Source organism: Elephantulus edwardii, unplaced genomic scaffold (genome assembly GCF_000299155.1).
Source record: "Elephantulus edwardii isolate Elephantulus edwardi_28Jun2011 unplaced genomic scaffold, EleEdw1.0 scaffold00003, whole genome shotgun sequence".
Taxonomy (NCBI): domain Eukaryota; kingdom Metazoa; phylum Chordata; class Mammalia; order Macroscelidea; family Macroscelididae; genus Elephantulus; species Elephantulus edwardii.
The window spans coordinates 4,432,955-4,443,453 of record NW_006399753.1 but is presented as its reverse complement, the minus strand read 5'-3'; the positions used below and the strand labels follow the sequence as shown (position 1 = coordinate 4,443,453).

The window sequence follows — 10,499 nt, the reverse complement described above, 5'->3', positions numbered from 1 at the left end:
AAAAAAAAAAAAGAATCCTCAATGGCTCCCATCTTCCAATGGATAGTGGCCTTATCTTCTACATGTCTGGTCTTTCCACCTTCTGCCCACACACACCTCTCAAGGATGCAAATCTCTGTGCTCCACCTGTCCCTGGTGTGTCCCTGGATACACTCTTCACCTCAACCTCTTCCATGTACCCTTCACTACTGAGGAAATAAAATATCTTTGCCTCTCTGGAAGGTTCCTCAGATCTCTGCTGCCTCTGGGTTCAAACCCAGGGTCCCTGTGCTTCTTCTGACCCATGTCTCCGGAGGGAGAGATGCTTCTTACTTTCTTTGCATCACACACTGCGACCAATACCAGTCTTGGCACAGAGCCGGGCCTCAGAAAACGCCAGATTATTGTTGTTAGGTACTATTGAGTCAAAACTGACTCACAGCCGACCCTCCAGTGGATTTCTAAAGCAGTACATGTTAGGAGACGATTTGTCTCTAAGAGAGCAGCTTGAGGATTCAAACCACACGCCGTTGGGTTTGTAACACAACCCTTTACCACTTAACCACCAGGAGAACCCCACTAAACTGGCCCAAGGGCTTAAAAGTGCATTTTAAGCCAATAATGCCACGTCGCCACGAGGGGGCGACACAGACTAGAAAATGGCAAAGGCAGGTGCGTCCATGCGCTATTCCCTTTGCTGCCACTGGGGGCACACGCGAGTCAAAAGACTCAGAACTGAATTGGCATCTATCAACGAGGAGTTTGGGTGGCATAGTGCACAACGTGTTAAGCTGTTAACAGAAAGATCAGCAATTTAATCTTCAAGCAGAGATGGGGAGTCTCCTCCTGTAAAGATATGCAGCCTTGAAATCTGATGAAAGGTCACCATGAATCAGAATTGACCCCATGGGATGAGTTGACCTGGCACTTAATGGGGCACCTACGCTGAAGACGTCCTGGTTTAAATGACCCTGGCTGGTAACTGAAGGGTCAAGGATTTGAACTAACCAACTCCTCCTCCTTATGAGAAGGGCGTGTCAGGCTTCCATAAATGTTCACAGCCTCTCACACCTGTGTGGAGTTCTACTCTGTCCTTATGTTGCATGAATTGGAGTGGACTTGATGGCAATAGGTCTGGGGGAGCTCCTGGAGCGGGGGGATGACAGCTTCTATGCATGTAAATAGCACTGAGCGAGCTCCAGCGGCTTGGTGGTAAGGATCGTGCTGCCAACCCAAAGGCACATAGTTCTAATCCACCAGCTGCTCTGAGGGAGAAAGGTGGGCCATTGCCTCCCATGCGATTTACAACCTCAGAAACCTTGTGTTTGGGGAGGGGAGGCGTGTGTAGGGTTCAGCTGCTTCCAGCTTGATGGTAATAAGTTTGAGAGTTTCTACAGCATCTGTGCTACATAAATCAAGGAGCTCTGATGACCTAGTGATCCGGAACTACTCTGCTGGCTTGAAGGATGGGACATAACAGCAGTGCATGTAAAAGACGGAGACATCAGCTGGGGGTGAAGCAACAGGGAGGAGAAGTGAACAGGCACTAACAGAGAGTCCTCAGAACTATCCTCTGAAAATATGTGTCAACGCGATTGGGCTGTCATATTCTGTAACTATTCTCCGTTTTGGGATCTGACACACAGTGTGTCCTTGACAGAAATCGGTGACTCTTGAAGTGTCATTTTAAAGAATACCCACCCATCCCTTCATTTCCTCCTGGAACTATGAGCAGACAGGCATTTTTTTCTCTTTGACCTTCATGCGGTTTCTGACCAGGCGTAAAAAGTCTTTTTTAGTGCTGCTCAGTGAATAAGGATGCCGGAAGAATCGAAGCCTTTGAGCTGTGGTCTGGGAGATGAGCACTGAATATGCCGTGATGTCAAAAGAACAGCATATGTCTTGGAGAAAGTGCAGCCAGAAAGCTCCTTGGAGGCAAAGATACAGCATCACCTAACATACCGCAAGCATGTGGCAGGAGAGGCTATTCCTTGGACAAAGACATCATGCTTGGAAAGGTGCAGGGTCAGTAAAAGGGAGAGATATTCTCAATCAAATGGATTGAAACGACTCCAACAATAGGCTGAGATTGTGAGGATGGCACAGGATATGGCGGGCTTCAGATCTGCTGTTCATAGGGTCACTATGAATCATACTTGACTGGATGACACTTAACAACAACAACCTCTATATTAAAAACTAAATACTAGAAGACTCCTGTGGTGTCAGTAAATTACCTCAAAAATTGACTTTTTTATCAAATGTGTTATCCTACACTGGGAAAATGGTCTCCATCTACCTTAACTTTGGACACATGGTCTTTCAAATCATCCACAACTGGGGGACCAATATAAGAGAGCATTTTCCACACCACTAAAAAGGGTGGAGAGGGGGTGAAGAAAATGTGGCATTGCTCTGAAGAGATGGTGACAAGGTGTAACCACAGGAACCCCAGTGACGGAGCTACAGTTTTTGTTTGCTGGATTAACTGAAGGAAAAGCCGGCTTGTAGCTGCTCTGAAATCAAGTTTGCTGGACAACTGAGAAAACCAGAGGTACATCTGTTTATGCTGCTGAACTGAACCTAGACTTTCACTAACTGAGGAATTGTGCCTTGTTAATCTGGCTTGGGACCGCTGGACTAACCCTGGATTCGCACTGTGTGATATTCTTTGCCTCCTTCCCTCCCCAACCTATTTCTCTAATAAACCCCAGAACTGTGAGTGTGTGTGTCAAGTTACAGTGAACTCTGGACTCAATGATTTCTAGAAATCAGTGCAGAAGCATGGGGGTCTGATGAGGTAGCTATTTGTTTGGTACTTTGGATGTTGTTGACGGGGACAGTTCCCTTGTATGAAGCAGATACAAGTCAGACTCGGCCTTCCTCATGCTGCATCTGCATCTTTAACAACTAGCTTCTTAAATGGATCGATTTTAGCATGGTATCTTTATTAGCAGTAGTAACAACTGTACAGCATTTTTTAAAGAAAACAAGGCTTTGGTTTAAATGTTGTTAGGTGCCATTGCACCAGCTCCAACGCACAGAGACGTCACGTTCAGCAGAAGGAAAGCCTGGCCTGGCTGCACCCTCTTCATGAGCCTTTGCCGAGTCAGTGCATCCGTCATCTCCCTGAGGCCCTTCCTCTCCTTCGTTGGTCCTCTGCTTTTCTTTCAAGCATGATGCTCTTTTCTAGGGACTTCCTCGTCTGACATTACACCCAAGCTCCTAAGGCAACGTCTCACCACCTCCCGGCAGGAGCACTCTGAATGTACTTCCTCCAAGACAGACCCGCTCGCTCTCCAGGTTTTGCTGACTAGCTCACACCTATGAGAGCGGCCAGGTGGCACAAACAGCGAAGTGCTCAGATACTAAAAGGTAAGAGTTTTGAGCCCTCTCAGGTACGCAGAAAGGCTGGGCTGGTGGCATGCAGACACCAACCACCGAAGACCCGTGCTGCCCAGGGCCACGCTGACATGGGTCAGAGAGGTGGTGCCAGCTGGTTTGCTTTGGGGGCAAACCCTTGTTGGCCTCACACTGCTTGGATTGACTTAGACAGGTGATTCCTTGTCCACAAAGGGGCATGAGGACCCTCCCTCATAAGGTGATCAAACAAAACCCCACTGTTACCATGTCATTCCTCTCCTGGCAACCTCTACAGCGTTTTTGAAGCTGTAAATCATAGCGAAGGAGACTGCCTATCTTCCACACAGCAACTGGCAGATTCGAACCACTGATCTTTCAGTTAGCAGCCCACACTACACCGCTGGAGCTCCTTTGTAACCTCATGCGTTACTGTTACGTGCCAAGTGGGAATCGACTCATAGCTGACCCCCTTGGGGGTTTTCAGAGGCAGAAAACTGCACAAGAGTTAACCGCCCATCTTACTCTCACAAAGCAGACGGTGGATTAGAACCTTGCACCTTTGGGTTGACAACCCAGCTCCTGTAGAGTAAGAAGGTGGGTGAGCTGTCCCAGTATGTAGGAAGCTTTCTAAATGTGGTTTCACTTTCTTCTCTTTAAAGCATCAATAGAAATCTCTAAATATTAAATCAATCTAATTACTAAGAAAAGTGTCAAATTAGCCAATATATCTTAAAGTTAACAACTAAATGTATAACTGTTTTAATTATTACTAATGAAAACAAAGCGGTAATGACTCTACTTATTAATTAACAAATCAGTCTAATTATTATTAATGAGACACCATTTGATCCCTGTAATAGCACCATGATTAAGGAGCTCTTTAACACGCTTACTCGTTATAATGATGATTCATAAATAACCAATTAACCCAATTAGTGCTAATAAAGAAATGGCAGCCGTTTCCCCTCACAGACACCCAGTTCTAACTGGAATTGGATTTCTGGACTTGGAAGGAATCGGGAGGGGCAGGAAAACTCCAGGCCCACGAGCACGGCCAGCACACGCAGAGGCCGTGTGGAGACGCGCTATTTTGGGAATTTGCTCACTGTGGGGGGTCCTGCCCTGAGGATGTCACTCTTTGGGGTTCACGTCATGACTGCCCACGTCATGGTGCTGGTGTGGCAAGGTGACAACCCCAATGCCCACCAGCCCTCCCTCAGCCAGCTCGTCCTTGGGCTGCCCTCCCTGCTCCAGACCCTTCCAGAGCTGATCACCGCAGAGCTGAGCCTCCGCACAGACACGGGGCCAGACCAGACACTCCTTCCCACCTTGCCTAACACGCTCCCAGGGCAAAGAGACTGTCGTGTGCTGCATCACCGATGTGCATGGAAAACTCACCAGAACCAGCCCCCTGATAATAAACTGATACGGACTCAGCGCAGCGCTGTAGGACAGAGCGGAGACGTCCCATGGGGTTTCCAAAGCTGCCTGTTACCTTTAAGGAAGCAGAATGCCTCACCTGTCCCTCAGACAACAGAGGGTGTGTGCGAACCTCTGACGCCTTGGTCAGTGTTTAAACCTGAGAACTCAGTGTTTTAGCCACCTGTTACCAGGACTCTCTCTCTCTCTCTCTCTCTCTCTGTGTGTGTGTGTGTGTGTGTGTGTGTGTGGACTCTGAGCATTCTGTGGGAGGATGAGGAGTTGGCTGGTAGGACGCTGTTGTCGGCCCGAGTCCAGCTAATCGCTTTCTTGTTTAAAGGAAGGAGGCAGTGTTTCTGTGGATGGGATCGGAAGGCAGAGGTTACCTGTGGTCCCAGCAGTCCAGGAGGGCCCATCTCACCTTTCTTCCCCTGCGAGCAAAGGGAAAGGGCACATTAGCAGCCAGTCGCCACGCAGTGCAGCCTGAGGAGGTGTCAGGGGAGGGGCCCCTTGTCCCTCAGCCCTGATCAGTGGACGTCCTTCCGAGCTAAAGAGCCCTGTGGTGGGGCTCTCCCAGTCCTGATCCCAGGATATCCTCTGATGACACGGGGAGAAAGGCTCAGGGGCAGACAGAGAGCTCAGCTCTGCCACAGGGGCCTCAGAGGAGATCAGAACAGTGTCTTCTCATTCTGTCCCCACTCAGCTCCTAGCCTTGAAGGGATATAACCATAGCAGACCTGGCTACTCTCTTCACGGATAAAACACACACACACACACACACACACACACACTCTCTCTCAGCACATGAGTACATACACCCCCCCACTTCACATACACAATGCACACACACACACACACACACACACACACACACACACACACCAGGCTATACATACGTATCTGAACACTTTGTCTGCCCAGCTATGTCTGAACACACCACACACACGTACAGCACACACATATCTAAATATATCACACACATTTATATCACCCATGTGTGCATACATGTCAGTATAAATATATATACACACAGTATATATTCAGCCACACTGCACACATACGTACCAGAACATGTCACACACACACATGCATGTCACATACCACACACCAAACATGCATCACACACACATCCATGTACACCTTTCATTCTACAACTAGACACACACACTGCACATACTTAAGGAGCTCTGGTGGCTCAATGGTAAGGAGTTGCATTACCAACCCAAAGGCACATGGTTCAAATCTGCCCGCTGCTCTGTGGGAGAAAGGTGAGCAGTCTCTTCCCGTTTAACCCCCAGCCTGTAAGAACCTGCTGAAGGGTCAGTTAGGAGTTGATTCCATGACGGTATAGAACAAACACACACACTCTCCCCCCGCCCCACTCCTGGATACACAAACCACATGTGTACACATCACATTATACTTGCATGTATGTGCACATGCAAATACATATTAAAAATGCCCACGTGCATACAAACATGCTCACTTGCACACACACTGCGCACACATGATTCCTTTTCTTTTCTTTTTTTTTATTTTAATGAACATTTACAGACACTTTGGATTTCCATTCATTCACTGTTGCACTTTCCTCCCTATCCACTCCTCCTCCCAGTTCGCTTTTCTTTTCTCTTTGAAGAAGAAAACATTCTTTCATTGTTATACAAACCTCCCACCCACCAAGTCCACTTTACCATACATTTATTATTCTGGACTCTTGTAATGAAAATAACACCTATTCATATATCCCTTTTAAACAGTTCTCTCCCTCATCTGATTAAATGCAGTATACATTATTTATCCCCTCTATCATTAAGTTCCTCCCAACCCCAATGTCAGTCCCATTTTACAACAGTGATACAACGTAGTATTTGTCCTTTTGTGACTGAGATACTTCACTCAGCATAATGTCCTCCAGAGTCATTTATTTTGAATAATGTTGCATGAGTTCCTTGTTTTTCAGTGCAACATAGTATTCCACTGTGTGACTAGACCACAGCTTCTCTATTCTTTGCTTTTCTTATGAACCACAGCATATAGTGCATCTTTTATCACTGAACCATTAATCTTGGATGAATCCTGTATCAGCACTTGAGGGCTGCTCTGTTCTGATTCACAGCCACACACCTTCCCTCCGCAGGAGAGAAAGGCCCCTCACTGAAATGCCGTCCAGCTGTGACACACGGGATGTCCACTCTGCTGTTGCTGGAACCTGAGCTCAGTGGGTCGGCTGCATCCTTAGACCTGTGAGTCCTGCTCCTTACACAGTGATGCGCGTGTGTGTGTGTGTGTGTGTGTGTGCGCGCGCGCGTGCACCCATGCATGCTTGTTTAATGTGATCCATACATGCACGTATTATATAACAGGACCTCCTAGAACACTGGGACACAGATCCTCTCTACTTTCTTCCTTGAGGTTGCCTGACTGAATCAAAGCACCACAGATCGACTTCAAAGAAAAACAAGAGTGTGAGTAACACCCATGCCCAAAGCGCCTGTGGGTGCTGGTACCCCATTTCTAGGTTCTGCTCACATTCCCCTTCTCACTTTTACTCCAGGACGCAACCCCATGATGCAAGAGTTCCCAGTCCAACACCAGCAAGGTTTAGAGTGACATTAGCATACAAGTCCTGCACGAGATGGGCCAGTAGTCAACATCATGATAAATGGAGAAAGAATGGCAATTGTCAATGATTTAATCTGGGTATCAGTATGAGGAAATCAGGAGACGTATGGTACTGGGTAAGTCTCCTGTCAGGGAACTCTCCAAAATACTGAAGAACAATGATGTCAGTTTGAAGACTAGGGTGCACCTGATTCAGGCCATGGCATTTTCAATCAATTGTTATGCATCTGAGAGCTATCCAATGAATATGGATGAGAGAAGAAGAATTGATGCTTTTGCCCTATGGTGTTGGGGAAGAGACTGAATACGCCATGGACTGCCCGAAGACCAAACAGCTGTGTCTCGGAAGAACCACGGCCAGCGCGTTCCTTGGGGGCGAAGGTGGTTAAGTATAGTCTAACGTGCCTCGGCAGGCTAGGAGGAGAAACTCTTCCTTGGAAAGGGACATCGTGCTTAGAAAGGTGGAAGGTCAGAAAAAGAGAGGAAGACCCCCAAGGAGACGGGCTGACATAGTGACTGCAGCACTGGGCTCAAATGCGTCAGGAGGATGGCACAGGCCAGGCCAGGGTCAGGCGTGCTCCTCACAGGGTGGCTATGACCTTGCTTGACCTAACAGCTCTGACCCGGGCACTGGGGATCCAGGCATGAGGAGCGTGACTTGCCTCATCTGGATTCAGGACACAGGACTTGTTCTCCTCCTGAGGTGGAAGGCACAGGCCTTTGGGAGGTTGCAGGGAGGCCTGGCCAGTGTGATGAGCTCCCGGCAGCCCTCAGGTGCAGGGTGGGATGAGGTCACACAGGCCCTCTGCCATGAATCAGGCTGGGATTCTGCACCCCCTCATAAAGCTCTGAAGAATGCAATCCCCAGGAGCTGGTCCTGGGAGAGGTAAGCCCCCACCTCCCACCCCGGGGAGTGGAAATCAGACAACTTCACTTTCTAGCTAGGCTGACACTGCTCCATTCCCTTCCTGGCTTTTGTGCAGAGAGCCCCCGCTTATTTAATACCAGCTGTTATCCCTCAAGGACAGTGGGCTGCCATGGTGAATAATGATGAGACTCCAGACCCCAACCTGTCAGAGCGCTGTGCCAAGTAAGGCCTTCAATGGGCGATGAGGAGGAGGAGGAAAGGGCAGAGAGGAAAGGAACGCGGTCCAGGCTGCGCTGTAGCACAGTCACCGCGTGCAGCAGGCCCAGCAGCGCCCCTCGCCCAGGGGTCCTGACCGTCTATGAAGGAGGCCGTGAAGCTGAGCGATCATCTTCATGTCCTCTGTAGATCATACACTGTGACCCCCCCTAATGCTGGGGAGATTACAGTGAGAATTTCCGGCTCCCATTCCTGCAGGGAAGGCCCTAAGTGGATGTGGAAGAGGAGAGTCCGGAGAGCAGGGTAGGAGGGAGAAGAGGAACATGAGAAACCACATCTGCTCGTGCCGTGGATCCGCTCACGTGGCCCAGCACATGGAGCAGAGCCCTCCTTGGTCCCCAGGCTGCAAGCTCTTGAGAAGCAGACTGCCGTGTGTTTCTACCTCAGAGAAGCCGGTGGGCTCGTCCCACTAACCTTTCGGCTGTCAGCCAATCACTCAACCACGAAGGTTTAGATAAAGAGGAAAAAGATAATACGATGGCAGGATGCCAGAAGAGAAATATGTTGCTAATTTGTGATCACAGCCATGTCTTAAGGCTGCTTTCTCCACCTGAAAAAAGGCAGAACGTTCTCAATCATCCCAGAAGCCACATCATCACAGCACAGTGGGAAACCCTCACTCTGGTCAGCTTGAATGGCTGTGTGCCTCTCCTGCTGCCCTTCCTGTCCTTAGCTACTCATCAGACCTCTCCTGGCCGGCCTTCCTCCCTAAGGCCTCATCCACAGGGACCTCCCTGCTCTCATGCCCTCCAGAGCTGGCCGGTGCTGGCAAGGGCCCCTCCCACAGAGGGGCAGGGTTCTGCTAGCTGCTTTTTTCTCTATCACAGTCAGAGCTTCATCATCATCTCAAAGACATCTGGCAAGGGTTGTTGTGTCAGGAGCTTGGTGCCCACTGTCCACACTCCCATCCCCTCAGCTCCAGGCTAGCTGGGCTGCTGAGCTCAGCGGCCACATCTCCTTACGGAATCCGGCTCCTGTGACAGCTCTCTCGGTTCCCTAGTCTGGAACGAGCCATTCCCATTCCACATATCACACCCACATCTCAGTCCAGTGCCACCTCTTTGATGACATCCAGCATCAAAGACCAAACCATCTGAGATCTAGAGTCCGAAGTTCCGCCAGATATCTAATGAGTCAGAACTGCCAGGGCTGAGGCACCACAGGCGAGGGAAATGGAATGGTTCCGAGACGTGGCTGCTGTGCATTTACAAGTGCGCTCAGTGTTCTTTTCCAAAGCCCTCACCTCTGCAGTGATATAAGAGGAAGAATTCTAAGTCTTAGGCAGATGGGCAAAGGGAAATCCTTTAATCTGCTGAGTCTTAGTTTCCACATATGGAAAATTATAACCATTACAACTACCTTAAATGATAGAAGTACATAAACATTTTAATATTTGAGGATGTGACTTAGAAAGCATAATAAAACATGGCTCAAATGTTAGTAAGAATGAGAAGGAAATTGACGCAATGAAGAAGAAATGATCATATCAGCGTTGTGATTCCTTTGAGTCCCTGTAGTGGGTGATACGGTGTGTGATAAATAGATCTAGTTTTAAAACCACAAATCTGCTCCTTAATAGCTCTGTAAGTTTGGTTTCCATACTTTATCTACATTGTTAATGGTAATAATAGCCTCTACTTCTCAGCAGTATGATGGAGATAATAAAATAATATCCACAAAGTGCTTAATGCAGGATATGGCCCTTGGAAATGTGTAATAGTGGCAATGGTGCAAGTGGGAGTAGAGGCGGTTGTGGTGAAGATGGTTAATGATGGCTGTGGTGATGATAGTGAAAACAGTGATAGCAACATGATGATGCTTGTGGTGGTGATAATGAGGGAAGTGGTGACGAGGACAGTGGTGATGATGGTGATGGTGGTGATGATGATGATGGTGGTGATGATGGTGATGGTGGTGGTGGTGGTGATGGTGGTGGTGATGGTAGAGGCGATGGAGTGGTGGTGGTGTT

General features: G+C 48.5%; 1 protein-coding gene across 1 annotated transcript in view; it reads right to left on the bottom strand.

Annotated features, from left to right (window-relative positions):
• The window catches only part of COL22A1 (collagen, type XXII, alpha 1), a 210,880-nt gene that overhangs the window by 132,680 nt on the left and 67,701 nt on the right, over positions 1–10,499 (bottom strand). The window contains exon 18 of the mRNA XM_006879451.1: positions 5,148–5,192. Coding sequence (XP_006879513.1) covers positions 5,148–5,192 — 45 coding nt within the window. The remainder of the gene's footprint in view (positions 1–5,147; positions 5,193–10,499) is intronic.